The sequence below is a fragment of the Staurois parvus genome, unplaced genomic scaffold, assembly GCF_062004578.1.
Source record: "Staurois parvus isolate SC_StPar_1 unplaced genomic scaffold, SC_StPar_1.0 ptg000130l, whole genome shotgun sequence".
Classification (NCBI taxonomy): Eukaryota; Metazoa; Chordata; class Amphibia; order Anura; family Ranidae; genus Staurois; species Staurois parvus.
In genome coordinates, this window is record NW_028317926.1 from 3,611,223 (window position 1) to 3,629,917 (window position 18,695).

General features: G+C 42.2%; 1 protein-coding gene across 1 annotated transcript in view; it reads right to left on the minus strand.

Annotated features, from left to right (window-relative positions):
- Window positions 1-18,695, minus strand: part of MYRIP (myosin VIIA and Rab interacting protein) — a 609,431-nt gene that overhangs the window by 126,827 nt on the left and 463,909 nt on the right. Inside the window, 2 exon segments of the mRNA XM_089672529.1 lie at window positions 4,479-4,619; window positions 6,922-7,002. Of these exon segments, the coding sequence (XP_089528655.1) occupies window positions 4,479-4,619; window positions 6,922-7,002 (222 nt within the window).

Below are 18,695 nucleotides of genomic sequence, written 5' to 3' on the forward strand. Positions count from 1 at the left end.
CTGGTGTATTCCTTGGTCATCATGATGATGTTTGTTCACTAATGTTCTTTAACAAACCCCTGAGGGCTTCCCAGAACAGCTGTATTTATACTGAGATTAAATTACACACAGGTGGACTCATTTACTAATTAGGTGACCTCTGAAGGCAATTAGATTCACTAGATTTTAGTTAGGGGTGAAAGGGACTGAATACTAATGCACGCAACACTTTTCAACTATTTATTTGTAAAAAAGCTTGAAAACCTTTTATCATTTTCCTTTCATTTAATAATTATGTGCCACTTTGTGTTGGTCTATCACATAAAATCCCAATAAAATACACTTACTTTTTTGGTTGTAACATGACAAAATGTGGAAAATATCAAAGGGTGTGAATACTTTCCAAGGCACTATATATATATATATATATATATATATATATATATATATATATATACACATACACACACACATACTGTATATATCTGGGGAATCATGGAGGAGAACATTGGAACTGAACATTTTGACATTGGTAAGCTCATAATTTAGAACTGGTGGACAGCAACATACTGTATGCACAATTTTGTAATTTGTGATAAAAGAGTGGGTGGGGATTGTTATTTTTGGAATTATTTACCCATGATTGTTTTTTTTTGCAGTAATTCCTTTATTTGGCTTTCAAAAATTGCCAACTTACAAAAGACAACCTGTGATTTTTTTTAATGTTTGTGTATTTGCAGTTTTTAGAATATTTATTCAGTCTCACTCTTAGCACTGTGCCATATTTATATGTTTTTCTATATTTCTATTTTATAGGTAAAAGCACAAGCAGACTTTTTTTTTATGTTGGTTGATGAGTGCTGAGTACCTTCCTTTACGATCTATCGGTTTGGCATGTGGTGTTCCTTGATAGTGACCATTACTTATGTGTTTTTCCTCATATGTGCAGCTTGAGACTTACTAAAACCCTACTGCAGTTTATATCTGCAACTAAACTCGTAATTGTTAAACTAATAATGATACTGTGCAGTCAGCACTATAAGGTAAAAGAAAAGATCTGTAGCATTGATGTACAACTCCCCACACCACTGCTTTGACCCCTCAATTATCCCTCGCAAATAGCACAGGAGCTACAACAATCGGGTTTACAGTAACACCGCAGGCAAGCTCACACTCTTTATGTTAGCTCATATACAGTATCAGCAATTGTCTGGCAACATTTATCGAAAGTATAAATACTCTTTAAATAACCTCTTTTACATATCCTAGAACAGACTTTAGCATTGTTCCTTAAAACAATTGCAAAAATGTCATGAAGGACACATTTCAAATTAACCTTGATGTTCTAAAATCCATACAAAAGGAAAGGCAAGATCTATCTACAGACATGTTAAATTGAGAAAAGCCACAGGATTATTGATTCTTATTTGCACGCAGTTCCTCAGCTAGTCCTCTGATAATTTAAAGCTAGGAGGTAGCATATAAAAAGCTTACAATTTGCTATAAAATAAATGGAATTCACCTTTAAACCAAAAAAGTAGCTGACAATAAGTGAATGATGTGAATTACAAAAATCGACCACAAGAGTTGTCCTTGAGCATATCTTCAAGGTGACAATATTGGGAATACAGTTTTCTAATAATTCCTAGTTCAGGATTTTAACAAAATGTGAAAAAAGTCAGATTCAAACAGATTTTTTCTGCAGGTTAAAAAACTAACATCTGTTAGACAGGAGTGGACAGCACCTGAACTTTCTGCCAATTTGTATTATCTCAAAATAAATAAGGAAGATGAATGCAATGTAAAAAACATAGTGAGTTCAATGTAATCCAATGTTTTTTATTTTTTCAATAAAATGGCCATGTAGTTTAGAAATTCTTCTTCTTATTATTATTATAATACAGGATTCATATAGTGCCAACAGTTTGCACCTTTACAATATAAAGGGAGACAATACAGCAACAATACAGTTCAATACAAGAGGGTTAGGAGGGTCCTGCTCCTGGGAGCTTACACTCTAATAGGAAGGGTCTGGTGGAACAAAAGGTAATAAATGTGGGGGATGAACTGATGGGAGAAATAGAAAATGTGGTTATTAGCTGAGAGCAGGATAGGCTACCCTGAAGAGATAGGTTTTCAGGGATCGCCTAAAAGTGGCCAGAGTAGGAGATAGACAGATTGGGGTAGAGAGTTCAAGAGGATGGGGGAGGCTCTGGAGAAGTCCTGGAAATGTTCATGAGAGGAAAAGACAAGGGAGCTAGAGAGCAGGAGGTCTTGGGAGAGGCGGAGAAGACAGTTTGGCTGATATTTGAAGACAAGATTGGTAAATGTAGCTCAGGACAGAGTTGTAAATGGCTTTGTATGTTATTGCTTATGTTTTAATTGTTATTCATTGGGCAATGAGAAGCCAGTGGAGAGATTGGCAGAGAGGGGTGACAGACATAAAAATGAAGAATATTGAACTCCAGAACTCCTAAAATTTCCTAGCAGAATATTATTGAATACCATTGTTTACCATTACAGTGCCCGGAGCTTCCAAAACTTGAGAGCTTTATTATGAAAATACCAACTTTCTAGTTAGGAGATTGCCTTTTTGACTCATCGTGCATTCCTTAAACTTCACCTTCTTAGATGAAGTTAGTATTCAAAATATAAAGTGATATTAGGGCTCAGAACTTAATTGGGGTATTCCTCTTATTCATTTGCACTTTAATAACGACTATAATTGTACTTACAGTATATTCCAACTCAGCTCTACAGTGTAAATTCACATAGCATGTCAATGATGCAGATATGTACAATCAAAAAAAGCTTATTTTGACCAAGTAACTTTGTTAATTTCCCTAAATCACTGGAAGCATTTTTATACATCTGTTTGATAACCTGTTGATCTTGTCAGAAATTTAGAGCTATCCTCTGCACACTTCCTATGTTATCTCAATGGTCTCATTTACTACAGAATGAGCCCTTTTTGTAGAGATATTAGAGTTGCCATGGTTGAGTAGTTCAGCAAAACACACTGGGCAGAGCTGACTACACTCAGGCCACAAAAGCTGTATGTTGTCAGCCTACAACAAGGGGACCCAAACTTGGGAACTGAGTGCATTTTCTGATTTTTTTTCCAGATTTTTCTTTCTACTTGCAAGGCTTTAATGGGATAAAACATGGGAAAATGTGAATGTATTGCAGAGACATGCTGCATATTTTTTATTTTGCCTTGACATACACTTGGTGGCTCTAAAGCCTTGATGTTTTTGAGCTTAATGCATTCCCTGCTATGGGAACACACTGAGAAGTGAAGGAGCCTGGAGTGTAGGCGGGGGACCCAAGAAGAGGAGGTTCGAGGCCACTCCATTGCACAGAGCAGTTAAGTATGCCATGTTTGTTATTTTTCTTTTTTTTACAGTTACCATATACTATCACTTTAATCTTTTTATGTTAGGAAAAAAATTATCTGGACACTAATTAACCTGCCACATGCCTTGTTATGTGGAAAATTATAACTGCATTTGCATTTCTTTACAGCTGCAATTTTAAGCAATATAAAGGATAAGACTAGCTTATGACATATCCCCTAGTATGATGATGTTTCTTCTTAAATAAAGAAGACATGCAATGTGACATTGGAGAGTAAAAGTCAGACCAGTGGGGTGACAGACCTAATGATGTATAAAAGAGTAGATGTTAACCCTTTCATGGGTTACTGTATGATGCTGGTGACTCGAGTCATTTACAGTTTTGAAAGGAATTCTATCCCATAGTATCAATTCACAGATGGTTATTGAACTCACTACTTTTTTCATTACAAACCTCTTCTAAAATGTTCTGTTACTTTTCACATGAAATGGGCATGGACTGTTGAAAGCCTAATTTTCTCACAAATCATTATATTAGTTCATGAAGTGCTATTTAATACTAACCTAAATTATTCTATTTGGACATCTCATTGAAACTCATAAACATTGCCAGTCTGCAACTAATAAACTAATAGTAATTTTGATTTTTGGGATCTATAACATGTGCATTAACTTTATTAAATTGACTCTTACTATCATAATATCTCACAAATTGATAAAATCATAATAAAACATTATTTGTATTTATAAAAAAGCAAATAATGCACAGTAATATAATTACCACATGCATTATGCTTTTGTGAATTGAGCCTTGAAAGTACTTATATGTGCACTCATATGTGTGTAATGTAAACGGAATATTTTTGGTTCAGTGTTGTATTTACTAAAGAGATTCTCTGAGTCAGTTCTGCAAATATACAAGTATAGAAAAAGGCAGACTCCTGCTTCAGTGCTTAGTAGTTTGTGACATATACTATGTAATAGACAATAATAAATATATTTTTTCATATTAGTGCATAGGAGCAAGTTAAAGATCTGCCTCAAAAATTGCCTTTTCCACACTGTAGACACTAGTCTGAGTTATTATAACAAGACTACTACAGTAATAAGTGATAAGTTATTCATCATGCATTGTCCACTTACCCAAAGTGTATCTAATCCTCTCTCCTGAAGGGTCATTAAATGTTGTTCAGACGCAGCTGGTGAAGTTACATCAGCCCTAGACCGCTGCCACTCATATAATCCTTCAGCTTGCTCTCCTTTGCTTTTCTTCCTCTTGATAATCTACATGTGACAGCACATTTATTAGAAAATAGTGCATGTTCTAAAGAATTTGAGACTTGGAAGGTAAAGTAATATAAGTAATTCCAAACTACAACTATGGCCTTTACATGTGTAATCAGTTCCATGTATTGCTCCAAGCCAGAAAAGCATTAATCACTGATTTTAAAGTAAATAGTATTTTAAAGTATAGACATTGGAATAAAAATCATTTATACTAAGTAAATTCTTCCTGAAATTTATAGTACCATTGATGGCCCAGTTTGAATTGCAAACAATATAATTTGTTCAAACAATATTAAATAGTTTAATCTCGGTATTTGCTGATAATGCAGCTATTTAAATTAAAATAGAGGGGTGGGGAGCTATATATCAGATGAGGTTAAATAAAGAAAATGTAAAGTTATGCAGCTGGGTGCTAAACATATGAATGCAAGTTGCAAACTAGAAGGAGAACCTTTGAGGGAATCAAGGATGGAAAAAAGATCTGGGTTCTTAGTAGATGACAGACTCAGAAATAGCAAGCAATACCAAGGTGCAGCAAGCAAGACCAGCAGACAATTGGCATGCTTTAAAAAGAGTATTTACTCAAGAGATAAAACTATAATTCTAGTACTTTACTAAACTCTGGTTTGGCCACAAGTTGAGTATGACATCCAGTTTTGGTCACCAGTACTCAAGAAAGGATGTGCTTGAACTGCAGAGATTCCAGACAAGCGCAACAAAGCTATAAATGGGTCTGGATGACTACAAACATTACATGTATTCACCCTGCAGAAGAGACACTTAGGAAGGGATATGCCATCAATATACAAATCCTTGGACTTTAGCATTGGAAGGAAACTTTTTAATCTTAGGTCTCTAAAGAAGATATGTGGCCACAAAATAAAGTTGGATGAGAAATGGTTCAATCCAAAACTGCGTAAGGGTTTTTTTCACTGTTAGGGCCAATTCACACCTAGTGCGGTGACCGGCATTTGTCTGCATGGAAGAATGCCAGTCACTGCCAGGAAACACAAAACAATTGTTTTCTGTGTGTCCTGTTCACACTGAAACTTCAGTGTCCTGCGTTAATGTGCAAACATGCTACGTTATATTGCAGTGCACTGGACAGGATCGCATGTCACTGTATAACTGCCTACTGCACCACACTGCTATACAGTAATATGAAAGAAGTGTCACTTTTGTCACTTTTTAAATAAAAATAAAAGGGAGCTGTGTGATGTGCTAAATCACGCACCACATCACCCTCTACCGCTGACTCACTGCAGCCGGAACAGACAGCTGTTTACGTTCCAGCAGCTGCCTGGTTAAATGTGAATGAGTCCTCAGAGTGGTTAGGATGTGAAATTCCCTTCCACATTTAGTGTCTCAGTAGAGAATGTGATCTCAGCAGAGAGTGTAGACAGGTCCAGAAAACTTTTAGATTTGTTTCTTAGCAAACACAATGTAGAGGAATATGAAAACAGTAGTTTTACACACTCTCGGGTTTAACTGGATATACTTTAGTCTTTATTCAACCTTACCAACTATGTAACCATATAACAGGCGATAATTTCTTGTTTTTCTAGCTCAGCATACCTGGAATTCTTGGGAATACCCGACTAGTTAATAAAAACCAGAAAAAAAGGATCTGCACAGTAAAATTGTACAATATCATGATGTATTTCCTTTCTTTTGGTTTCTTCTGTGCCCCCAGCCATCATATCCTGATCCATTATTTTGTTTCAATGTCTATTGTCCCTAAGCATACTCCATGGAGGCCACGGTGTCTATGACTTGCACTGATATGGAATAATGGGTCTAAAACAGCTGCATGCAAGTTGAATAAATTTGGCTATATTTAATGCCATAAATGTACTTTAAATGAAGACTGTGCTGTACATCTGTTATTGCTAAACTTTACTTTTGTAAATTATAGTTGCCTGGCTTTTATGCTGCTCCAATGATGACAATGGTTTCCAAGTCTTTTAAAATATGTATCCAAGCCGGAGGTTCAGACTTTCTCTGACCACCTGCATGGTTGGTCAGAGCCAGCAAGGCAACTAACATTTTTAGAAGGAGGTCAGACAAACTAGTGATTTTGAATGCACACTTTGCCACTGGAACCCTTATTCCTCTGAAAAAGAAAACCTTATGTAAAGAAATAATAACATTATAAAAAGCCTGCAGTTTTAAGGCAACAAAGTTGTAATTAAAAAAATGTTCTTTATCTTATTGAATATTTAAACACAGGTTTGCCATGTTCCTGTAATACTCATTTGTTTCATCACCCTAATACTTAAAATTAGATAGTAGAGCTCACCTTCTGAACAATGGTTGTAGCTAACTCCTCAATCAGTTCTTCCTTGTGTTCCCGCAAATAGCATGCCTCATTCTGTTTATCCTAAAGAGAAAGAATATATAAGTGAATAAATCAATTGTTTATTAAATCTGGGGTATAATACTAGATTAACCCACATTACAGGATTCCGCAAGGTCATAACACAATTCCTAGAAACCAATTTTATAAGTTTCTAATCTGCTAATAGCAAAACTGAATTAAAATAATACATAACAATATATATGTGACTTTTCTATGAGCAGATACATCAAATTAAATGAAATAAAACCAAAAATTATAAAAATTATAAAAATTATATATAAAAAATTATATATAAAAATTATGTCCAAAGTCCCACCGTGTCCAAAAATAAAATCAAAAAATCCCAAAAATAATCCTCACAAGTGAAACACAAAAACTTAAACTTTTTCTTCTTCTTTCATCACCAAAACCTTCTTAATACCCGCACATCCTGATATTCGTGCACCTCAAAAAGGAAAAAAAACTCGACATAGTGTCATACCTTAAATAATAAAACACACGTGCCACTCACTGTGCAGCATGCAAAATAAACGTGTATACTCAAACCAAGTGTCAAAACACCTAAGTGAAATGACAATATGAGTGAAAGCACATTCACATAGGAAAAGCAATGCAATGTGTGAAAACCACTCCACAGATAATACTGCCAGTGTATAACACCACACCCAAAAATATATATAAAAGGTGATAACCAAAGCCCAGATCACCACTCTCCAACTCTAATAAGGATGGGTAATTACCCTAAAGCAGAAACAGCAGGGCAGATTAACCACTCTGGGTTACACTCTCCTCTCATCAATTTTCTCCAAAGACTAGGGTCACTTCCTCCATTTTTCTCCAGAAAACCAGTCACAATATAAAATATATTCTTCTTTATTGGTAACTCACATAAAAATTCCGTGGTAACAGCTCCTCCTCACAAGCAGTGTACACATGGACAGGTTCAGGGAAACATAAACCGCATGTTCCCACTTCCAAGATGGCCGCGATCGCACTTCCAGTCAACGTCGATGCGTATGACGTCACGTGTTTCTGGCGCGTTTCGTCACTTCCTTTGACTTTTTCAGAAGGGTAAGGACGTCTGCGCATCGACTCCTTATGTACCGCCCTTCATTCAGTCGCAGACATGGGTTCTGCACACTCTGTTTAATCATTGGTGGCAACATCGGTTTACAGAACTAACAATGTTTTGAATTTCGGATGAAAAATCGGCCGATAAACGATCCATCTATGGCCTGGATAAGTCTTTTACATGTAGTTTACAATTCATCAAAATGATCTTTGAAATGTACATGTAGAACATGTAGTTTACAATGTATCAAAATGGTCTTGGAAAAAGATGTAGAGCATATCTAGCGTGCTGGATACACTGGAATACATTTATGGTTAGATCAAGGTTTGCTCTCCGGTTTTCAAATGTAGTACTGAACCAGTTTCACATGACCTTGACAAATCCAATACTGGTCTTACCAGTGGCAATTATGTGGCAATCCTACAAACGTTCCATCAGTTCTTTTAAAAAAACAAACATTCACATCAAATTTTATGATCCACATAAGTGGTCTCTAAACTACAGCCCGTGGACCAGATGTGGCTCTTTGTTTGCCTGTATGAGGCCCTTGTGGCACTGCTTCTCCCACTGACACCAACAATGAGTTACCATTCCTCCCACAGACACAAATCGTGGGGAACTATTTCTCCTGCTGACACCAATGATCAGACATAATACCCCCACTGATCTAATCGATTGGGCACTATTCCTCCCATGGACACCAGGGGGGCACTTTTCCTTTAACTAATAACACAGGCAGGGTACTGTTCCTTCTCCTACTGACCAAAGGCACTATGTAATTTTTTTTTACTCCAATTGGCCACCAAGCCTGAAACATTGTTGCTTCCACTGGCCACAGTTCGGTCCTCCAAAAGTCTGAAGGTGAGTAAACTGGCCCCTTGTTTAGAATCTTTGGAGACCCCTGGTCTACATCAATCTGCCACCCAAGGTTTCACTTATTTCCCTGGTTATCAATAGACCAAATTGGGGAGAAAATTAATCTATAATGCTCTTTGACTAGCACTGCTGTACTTTAGATTTATTTACAGCTCAATGTCCTTTCTTTGGTCACTCAAAGCTAGAAAAATATTGAAAATTGTTGTGGACTATTTAATTCTGTTTGCACTTACTTTCAGTTAAAAGCAAAACACAAAATTTACAAAATGAACACAAAACTGACACGTGTATGACCATTAAACAAATTGTATGGGTTGGTGGAAGGTATTAATTGTAGACACCACATCCCTAAATTAGCATAGAGAAAAATGTACATATTAGGATTGGGATTTTTAAATTGCCTTAATTATGCCAGACAAATAGCAGTAAAAATACAATGTATTTACAGTTGTGCTCAAAAGTTTACATACCCTGGCAGAAATTGTGAAATTTTGTCATTGATATTGAAATTATGACTGATCATGCCAAAAAATGCTCTTTTATTGAAGGATGATGATCATATGAAGCCATTTAATATCAAATAGTTGTGTGGCTCTTTTTTAAATCATAATGATAACAGAAATCACCCAAATGGCTATTATCAAAAGTTTACATACCCTGGAATGTTTGGCCTTGGTACAGAAACACAAGGTGACACACACGGGTTAAAATAGCAATTCAAGGTTAATGTCCTACATCTGTGGCTTTTTAAATTGTAATTAGTGTCTGTGTATAAAAAGTCAATGAGTTATTTAGCTCTTACGTGGAAGCACTGACTAGGCTAGATGCTGAGCCATGAGGATCAGAAAATAACTGTTAAAAAAGTCCTGCGTAACAAGGTAATGGAACTTTATAAAGATGGAAAAGGACATAAAAAGATGTTTAAAGCCTTGAATATGCCAGTCATCACTTCCACTAAGAAGTAGAAAATTCAAGGACCTCTTGATACCAAGTCAAGTACAGGTAGACCAAGAAAGATTGCAGTCACAACTGCCAGAATAATTGTTCGGAATGGAAAGGGAAACCCATATGTAAGCACAAGAAAAATACAGGCTGCTCTGGAAAAAGACAGTGTGGTTGTTTTGAAGGAGCACAATATGATGACACATGAACAAAAATGAGCTGCATGGTTGAGGTGCCAGAAAGAAGCCTTTACTGCATCAATGACACAAAAGGCCTGGTTAGGCATGTCAAGGTGTTGTCAGGCATATTGTAACTGGGCTATTTTGTGGCATTGGTGCAGTAAAAGCTTCTTTCTGGCACCTCGACCAAACAGCTCATTTTTGTTCAAGTATCACCGTATGGTACTCCTTAAAAACAACCCCAACATCTTTTTCCAGAGCAGCCTGTATTTATTTTGAGGTTGCCTGTGGGTTTTTCTTTGAATCCCGGACAATTCTTCTGTCAGTTATGGCTGCAATCTTTATTGGTCTACCTGACCTTGGCTTGGTATCAAGAGGTCCCCGAACTTTCCACCTCTTAATAGGTGATTTAACAGTACTGATTGGCATATTCAAGGTTTTGGACATCTTGTTATGTCCTTTTCCATCTTTATAAAGTTCCATTACCTTGTTACGCAGGACTTTTGACAGTTATTTTCTGATCCCCATGGCTCAGTATCTAGCCTAGTCAGGGCTTCCACGTAAGAGCTAACAAACTCATTGACTATTTATACACTGACACTAATTGCAATTTAAAAAGCCACAGATGTAGGACATTAAGCTCTAATTGGCATTTTAACCCGTGTGTGTCACCTTGTGTGTCTGTACCAAGGCCAAACATTCCAGGGTATGTAAACTTTTGATCATGGCCATTTGGGTGATTTCTGTTATCATTATCATTTAAAAAGAAGCCAAACAACTATTTGATACTAAATGGCTTCATATGATCATCATCCTTCAATAAAAGAGCATTTTTTGGCATGATCAGTCATATTTACAATATCAATGTCACAATTTCACAATTTCTGTCAGGGTATGCAAGCTTTTGAGCACAACTGTATTACATCAGTATTAAAAATACATACAAAAGAGTGTATACAGTATAGAAAAATGTGAAGACATATTGCACATTGTATATGAAATTGTAGGGATCCTTTACACATTATCATCTACATGTTTCACCATTATGGCTTTTTCAGGAAGTGTACACATGCGAAGTTTGATTGAATATACAAAAAACACCTTTAAAATACCATTAGTATTATCTTTACAATTTTCTCTATGTATGACCATTAAGGTACTCACTGCCTGAAATGGTCATATTGTTCTTAGGAAAACAATTGACTTCAAAGGGGGTATGACAATGGACAGTATGTGCAGGAGAGGAGTGTGAAAGGCAGGGTTCTTTTCAGCTGAAACTTGGTGGAACTCAGTTCCACTACCTCAGGCTCAGGCCCTCTACTCCTGCTCACCACTATCACTTGTAAAGACAGAAGTCCAGCTTCTATGCTTACAAGTTACAGTATGTCTTCCAACGGCTCCCATAGATCTGATATCCTGAGCGGCTTTCAGTGCAGATGGGGAAAAGGGAGATGCAGGTGCCCAAGGTGCAGTGTGGATGCCAACACTCCCACTGGATGATCTCCCTGCAAGTGAGAAAGGTGGAGTCATCTACAGTGTGTCAGGAAGTACTAGAGCCAGCTGGGTGCTTCAGCTTAATACAGCAACAAAAGTAAGAGGGAGGAGCTTCTAAGGAGCCATGTATTGTCCCCCCCTATTGTGCCATGTATTGTCCCCCCGTATTGTACAGCGCTGAGCAAACCCTTTGGCGCTATATAAACCCGTAGTAATAATAATAATAAGGAGGGGGGAAACAGGATGGGGACAATGGAGGGGGGGATTGCATGCAGAGGTCAGAGCTGAAGAGAGGTGAAAGTGAGATGTGGATGAAGGTGCAGAGGTAAGAAGTTGTGGAAGGAGGCTGAACTCTACATTCTGAATGCAATGCACCCCCGAACTCTACATGTAGAGCACCCCTGAGCTTGGCACTCTATGTGTAACCCCCCCCCCCAAATTCTGTACTCTGTACGTTATGCACTCCTAGTATTTAGTGCCCATTTGAGACCCTCCCACTGTTAGTGAAATTTGGCCACACTCAGTATTTGATGCAGTTTAGAGTGTGTGTGTGTGTGTGTGTGTGTGGAGGTGAAAGGGTTGAGTTCCTGCACCTATTTTAAGACAAAAAAAAAGCCCTGGAGAAAGGTATGACTGTGGTCTGTATGTGCAAGAGAGAAGTGTGTTGGATATGGTGGTGGAAATATGTGTAATAGATATATGTAAGACTGACATCCAGCAGAACAGTTCAGCATTTGATTCACACGGTGATTACAGATCTTTCCATTACTAGAAAAAATAGTCCTTTCACTTTAAATAGTTTGTTGGGTCCAAGCTGGCCCAAACAAAATATATCCAGGGACCCTTAACCACTATCCCTCCAGGGATCGCTACTAATCCACCAGGGATAGCACGGCCACCATCCCACCAGGGATCCCCTGCCCTCCACCCCACCTGGGACTACCAGCCACCTCCCACTGCGTTTCGGACACTGCTTCACCATCCCTGACCAGCACCCCCTCACCCACCCCGACCCTTCCTGCAGCCCGCTCACCCCAACATGCCGCCCGCGCTCCTCCTCCTTCTCCTCCTCTCCTCCATCCCTAAAACCGCCTTCCTCTACCCACCCACCCCCGCTAAGCAGCTCTATATCGCCCCCTCACTTCTCCCCTCTCCCCACTATGGCACCCACCACCTCCTCCTGCTACTCCACTTCCCCGCTGACCCACTTGCCACCACTTTCAGACCCAAGCGCTCCTACACCTCCCGTTCCCACGCCACCTTCCTCACCCTCCTCCTTCTCATATCAGCTGGGGACATCTCCCCAAACCCTGGCCCCTCACCACCTCACACCCCCCCTAGAGCCCCCCCTGCTCACGCCAGCCGACGCGACCCCCTCAACCTCATACATGTACCCCTCCTCCCCATATCTATCCCCCCTCTCTCGGTTGCACTCCTGAATGCCCGTTCGGTTTGCAATAAGCTTACCGCCATCCATGACCTCTTCATCTCCCGCTCCCTCAACCTCCTAGCAGTCACCGAAACCTGGGTACAGGCCACTGACTCCACTTCCCCTGCGGCACTCACCCATGGAGGTCTCATCTGGACCCATTCACCAAGACTGAGCGATCGCAGAGGTGGTGGTGTCGGCTTGCTCCTATCACCGCTTAGCACCTTCCAGGTCCTCCCTAACCCACCCTCTCTTTCCTTCCCCTCCTTTGAGGCGCACTGCATCCGACTCTTCTCACCCACCCCCCTAAGGATCGCAGTGATCTACAGGCCTCCCGGATCCATAGCCCGCTTTCTGGATGACTTCGCCGCCTGGCTCCCCTTCTTCCTCTCCTTTGAGCTACCGACCATCATCCTCGGGGACTTCAACATCCCCATCAACGACAACACCCCGGCTACTTCCCAATTCCTCCACCTAACCTCCTCCTTCGCGCTCACACAGCACACTCAATCCTCCACCCACTTCGGAGGGAACACCCTGGACCTTGTCTTCTCCCACCTCTGTACCCTCAACCAGTTCTCGAACACCCCCTTCCCTCTCTCCGACCACCACCTCCTCACCTTCTCCATCTCCCCTTCCCCCAACTCCCCCCCTCAAAAACGCCAAACCATCACCAGCCGCAACCTCCGCAACCTGAACCCGGCCCCCCTCCACTCTGCCGCCGACTGCCTACACGACAGCATCCTCCCACTGTCATGTCCTGACATAGCCACCACCTTGTACAATGACTCACTGTCAGCTGCCCTAGACTCTCTGGCACCCCTAACCACACGCATCATCAAACCCAGACCGCTTCAACCCTGGCAGACCGACAGCACTAAACGCCTCAAACGTCGCAGTCACGCACTGGAGAGACTGTGGCGCAAAACCAGGTCCCCTCATACTTTCTCCCTCTACAAATCTGCATTTCTTATCTACACCTCCTCCCTCCACGCCGCCAAGCAGGCCTACTTTGTTAACCTAATAAACACCCTCTCCTCCTGCCCCCGCCGACTCTTCTCCACCTTCAACTCCCTGCTCCCCCCCCCCCTCCTCCACTCAGTACCTCTCTCACCGCCCACGAGATTGCCACCCATTTCCACAACAAGATTGACGCTATCCGTAAGGACATCGTCAACTTGCAATCTACCTCCCCACCTAGCCTCCTCGCCCCCGTCACCCCTTCATCTCCCCCCTCCTCTGCCCTCACAACCGCACTGCCCCCCTCCTCTCCCAATGCCCCGCCCACCATAACCCCCCCCCGCACTGCACTCCCTCAGCCCTGTCACTACTGAGGAAGTCGCCAAAGTCCTCTCAAAAGCCCGCCTCACTACCTGCCCCCTGGACCCTATCCCCTCTCAACTCCTCCGGTCACCCCCCTCTTCCCTCATCCGCTCCCTCACCCACATCTTCAATCTCTCCCTCTCTACTGGCGTATTCCCCTCCCCCCTAAAGCACGCGCATATCACCCCCATCCTCAAAAAGCCCTCCCTGGATCCCGCAGACCCCAACAACCTCAGACCCATCTCCCTGCTGCCACTCACCTCCAAGCTCCTTGAAAGCATAGTCTACGATCGCCTAAGCGCCCACCTTACAGACAATAACCTCCTTGACCCTCTACAGTCCGGCTTCTGTCCCCTACACTCCACTGAAACTGCCCTCCTCAAAATCACTAACGACCTACTCAACGCCAAAGCCAAGGGCGACTACTCTGTCCTCCTTCTCCTGGACCTCTCTGCGGCCTTCGACACAGTTGACCACCCCCTCCTCCTTAATAAACTACTCTCCCTTGGGATCGGAGATACTGCTCTCTCTTGGTTCTCATCCTACCTATCCCGACGCTCCTTCAGTGTCACCTACAATGGTGCCACCTCCCCCTCCCTCCCCCTCTCTGTTGGGGTCCCCCAAGGCTCTGTCCTTGGACCCCTTCTCTTCTCCATCTACACCTCCTCCCTGGGCAAACTCATACAATCTCACGGCTTCAACTATCACCTCTATGCTGACGACACCCAAATCTACCTCTCCACCCCTCACCTCACCCCCACTATCTCCGCCCGCATCACTCACCTCCTAAATGACATCTCAGACTGGATGTCGCTACATTTCCTCAAGCTCAACCTCTCCAAAACCGAGCTCCTCATCTTTCCCCCTGCCAACACCCCCCCCCCCATCCTATTCATCATCACCAACAACTCCACTATCACTCCCGCCCCGCAAGCCAAAGTCCTTGGCGTCATTCTTGACGCGAACCTCTCCCTCCAACCGCATGTCAAATCACTCACAAACACATGCAGGCTCCATCTTCGCAACATTGCCAAGATACGCTCCTTCCTCACCCCAGACACCACCAAACTTCTAGTACACTGCCTCATCATCTCACGCCTTGACTACTGCAACTCCCTCCTCACTGGCCTACCCAAGTGCAGGCTCTCCCCGCTCCAGACCATCCTGAACTCAGCTGCCAGACTCATCCACCTCACCACCCGCTCCACCTCTGCCACCCCCCTCTGCCTCTCCCTCCACTGGCTCCCGATTGCCCAACGCATCAAATTTAAACTCCTAACCCTGACCTACAAAGCCGTTCACAACACTGCCCCTGACTACCTCACCAACCTGATCACCAAGTACCACCCTACCCGTACCCTTCGCTCCTCACAGGACCTCCTTCTATCCTGCTCCCTGGTCTCCTCCTCCCATGCACGACTGCAGGACTTCTCCAGGTCCTCCCCCATCCTCTGGAACTCACTGCCCCAATCCATCAGACTGTCGCCTTCAATATTCACATTCAGGCGCTCCCTCAAAACCCATCTCTTCAGGGAAGTCTACCCCACCCTCACCTAACGGCCATCCTCCCTCATTCCTCCCACCACTTCATCCCCCTCAGCCACTTCCTACTGTACCTTTACCCCTCCCTCCTAGATTGTAAGCTCGTAAGAGTAGGGCCCTCTTACCCCTCGTACGTTGTTTGTTGTTGTTGTACTGTGCCATGTATTGTCCCCCCAATTGTACAGCGCTGAGCAAACCCTTTGGCGCTATATAAACTCGTAGTAATAATAATAATAATAATAATAATAATATCCTTTGTTTAACAGAAACATTTTATTAATGTTTGTCAGACACAAAAACAAAGTAGTACAATCGGTAAGAGGGTCCATGATACAATAGAAGGTCTTACAGGATACCTCAAATAGCAGTCAATAGTCCAATGGACTGCAAAGGATAATATAACATAACAGACTGGTTATGTGTCAGGACATGGTCGTTCCTCTTACGTCAAGATAGTAAAGCAAGAGTAGGACATTCTAGTCTGCTGTGAGATGGAACTGGACAGAGGCAAGGGAAGGGGAAGGGGGAGGGAGGGGGGTTGTAGGAAGGGGGGGGTTGTAAAATATAAAGAAGGACTCTAGAGGCACAAAGATGGTCCCATGTCAGAAGTAATGGCGCTGGAAAAGAGAGCTGGTAGCTCAGCCAGGAGGAGGTAGTATACCTCAGGGTTGTATAGAGATTCAAGGTGGGCCGCGAGGCCTACAGGATAAAAAATAAACAGCTGCTCAACACCCAAGTAATAGATGGAAAAACAGATACACATGGATCACTACATTGATGGCCTCACAGAGCTCCAAAGGTAAAAAAGAAAAGGCACAACAACAACAAGGAGTTAGGTTATTTGCGGACTGTCTCATGCCAGGAGACAGCATCTTTCCGAGAGGTGAAAAAATGCACACAATCGCCATCTTGAACTCGCAGCTTGCCAGGAAACAGCATACTGTATGTGAAGCCTTAGTGAAACTTAGCTCAAACATGGTCAAAGGATTTCTTCTGGCATTGCATTTCCACAAAGTAGTTTGCAAACAGAAGGACCTGAGTGTTTTCATACTTGTTGTCGCCTTGGATGTTCGCCTCACGAAAACACCATGTTGCAATCCTTAAAATGAAAGAGGTTAAAGATAAAGGTGCAGGGAGGTGCCCCTGGATGGCCATGAGTTGGAGGCATGCAGTGGGCTCTCTCCACAGAGAAAAAAGGAGAAAACTTGGCCAGTGCTTTCAGGACAGCTTCCGTGAAGCTTGTGGAATCAGAGCCTTCCGTGAGCACACTAATGCGCAGGTTGTTCCAACGGTTATGGTTCTCCGTATCCTCGGCTCTTGCTTCCAGGTGCTTGACCTAATCTTCAAGGTGTGGAGGTCAGCACCGTAGTCCTGCTGCACATCTTTCAATGATGACACTCTGTACTCGACCTCAGTGATGCATTCCCGAAAATGATTGAGTCCTCTGCAGGTGAGGCTATTGTCAGCCTATATGTTGTCTATTTTAGAGTTTGGAGCAGTCTCAAAGCCATTAATTGCTTCTAACAAGGAGTCAAAGTGGGCCGAATCAGAGGGGACAGGATCTGGGCCCCATATCACAATCTCCATATCATAGTCGATGGTGGTGGGAGACCTAGGCAAAGCCTTGGCATTCACAGGATTGGTCATGCGGCAAGATGGGCTGGTGCTTCTGCCCCTGGTCATTGCCTGCAAAGTCAGCAGCAAATGAGTCAGTCAGCTAGAAATCAAGCAGCCTGCACTAATATATGAAGAAGGATCATGGCCGGAATTGGGAGCTTACACATCCGTTAATAGTCCGCTCAGTGCCATCTTGGACACGCTCCCCATTATATTTCCTTTAATAACTGCTATGGGCACTATCAGTGCGGTATAAACTGCATGTAGCATCAGCTACAAACCGTATGCAGGAATGTGTCCTGGCAGGCTTCCCATCTGCTCCTGGAACAAAATTGGGTTGGACTTTCCAGACATTTACGGGAAGCCTTGTTTTTTTATTAATGGAAATCATGATGTCATTCACCTGCCTCTCCAAATCCAGTAATCAAAGAAAGCCTTGTATTCACTGAGTAAAAAAAAATCAGCACAAGGGACATTACTTGCTATCAATGTGATGTGCCCCTTGTGCATGTATCTCCAGGTTTAGTAGAAATCTTCCTCCTCTGATTCCCCTAACCCCTCACCATAATCTTCAAGTGTGGCAAGGGTTAATAGAGCTGAGGGAGCTGGGGTAGGCACTTATCAAGAATGTCCAACTTTGCCCACCCTTATTACTCACCTCCTCCATTCATAGAAGCTGTACTATAGCTTCTTTGCATAGAATATGATCTATGAATGAAGGAGACGGACTTTTCTTCTGCCCGTCCTCCATTCATAGATCAATTTTCATTCATAGACACTATAGTACGGTTTCTATGAACAGAGAAGATGAGCTAAAAGAGTGGGCATAGTCAGGCACTTTTGATGAGTGCCTCTCACAGCTCCCTCAGTTTTATTAACCCCACTGCACTGAAAGATTACAGTGATGGAGGTAGAGAAGAGAAAGATTTTTACTAAACTAATAGACACAAGGGAAACATCACACTGATGGCAAAGTACCTTGTGCTGATTTGCTTCTTTTAGGGTTTAAAGGATATGGTCACAGTCATACAGGTGCATGACAGGTGCAGATAAATGCTCCCTATAATGCTTTTAAGCACCCATTCACAAAAGTACCTATTTATTAAGTAATAGCATGAGAGCCAAGCTCTTCACACAAAGGAGATTTACCGAGAAGGAATAGAGGTCACAATCAGTATACAGGAAACTGTCGGCTAAAGCTGAAGCAGGTTACTCTGGAGGGTAGAGGGTGGGAGTGAAT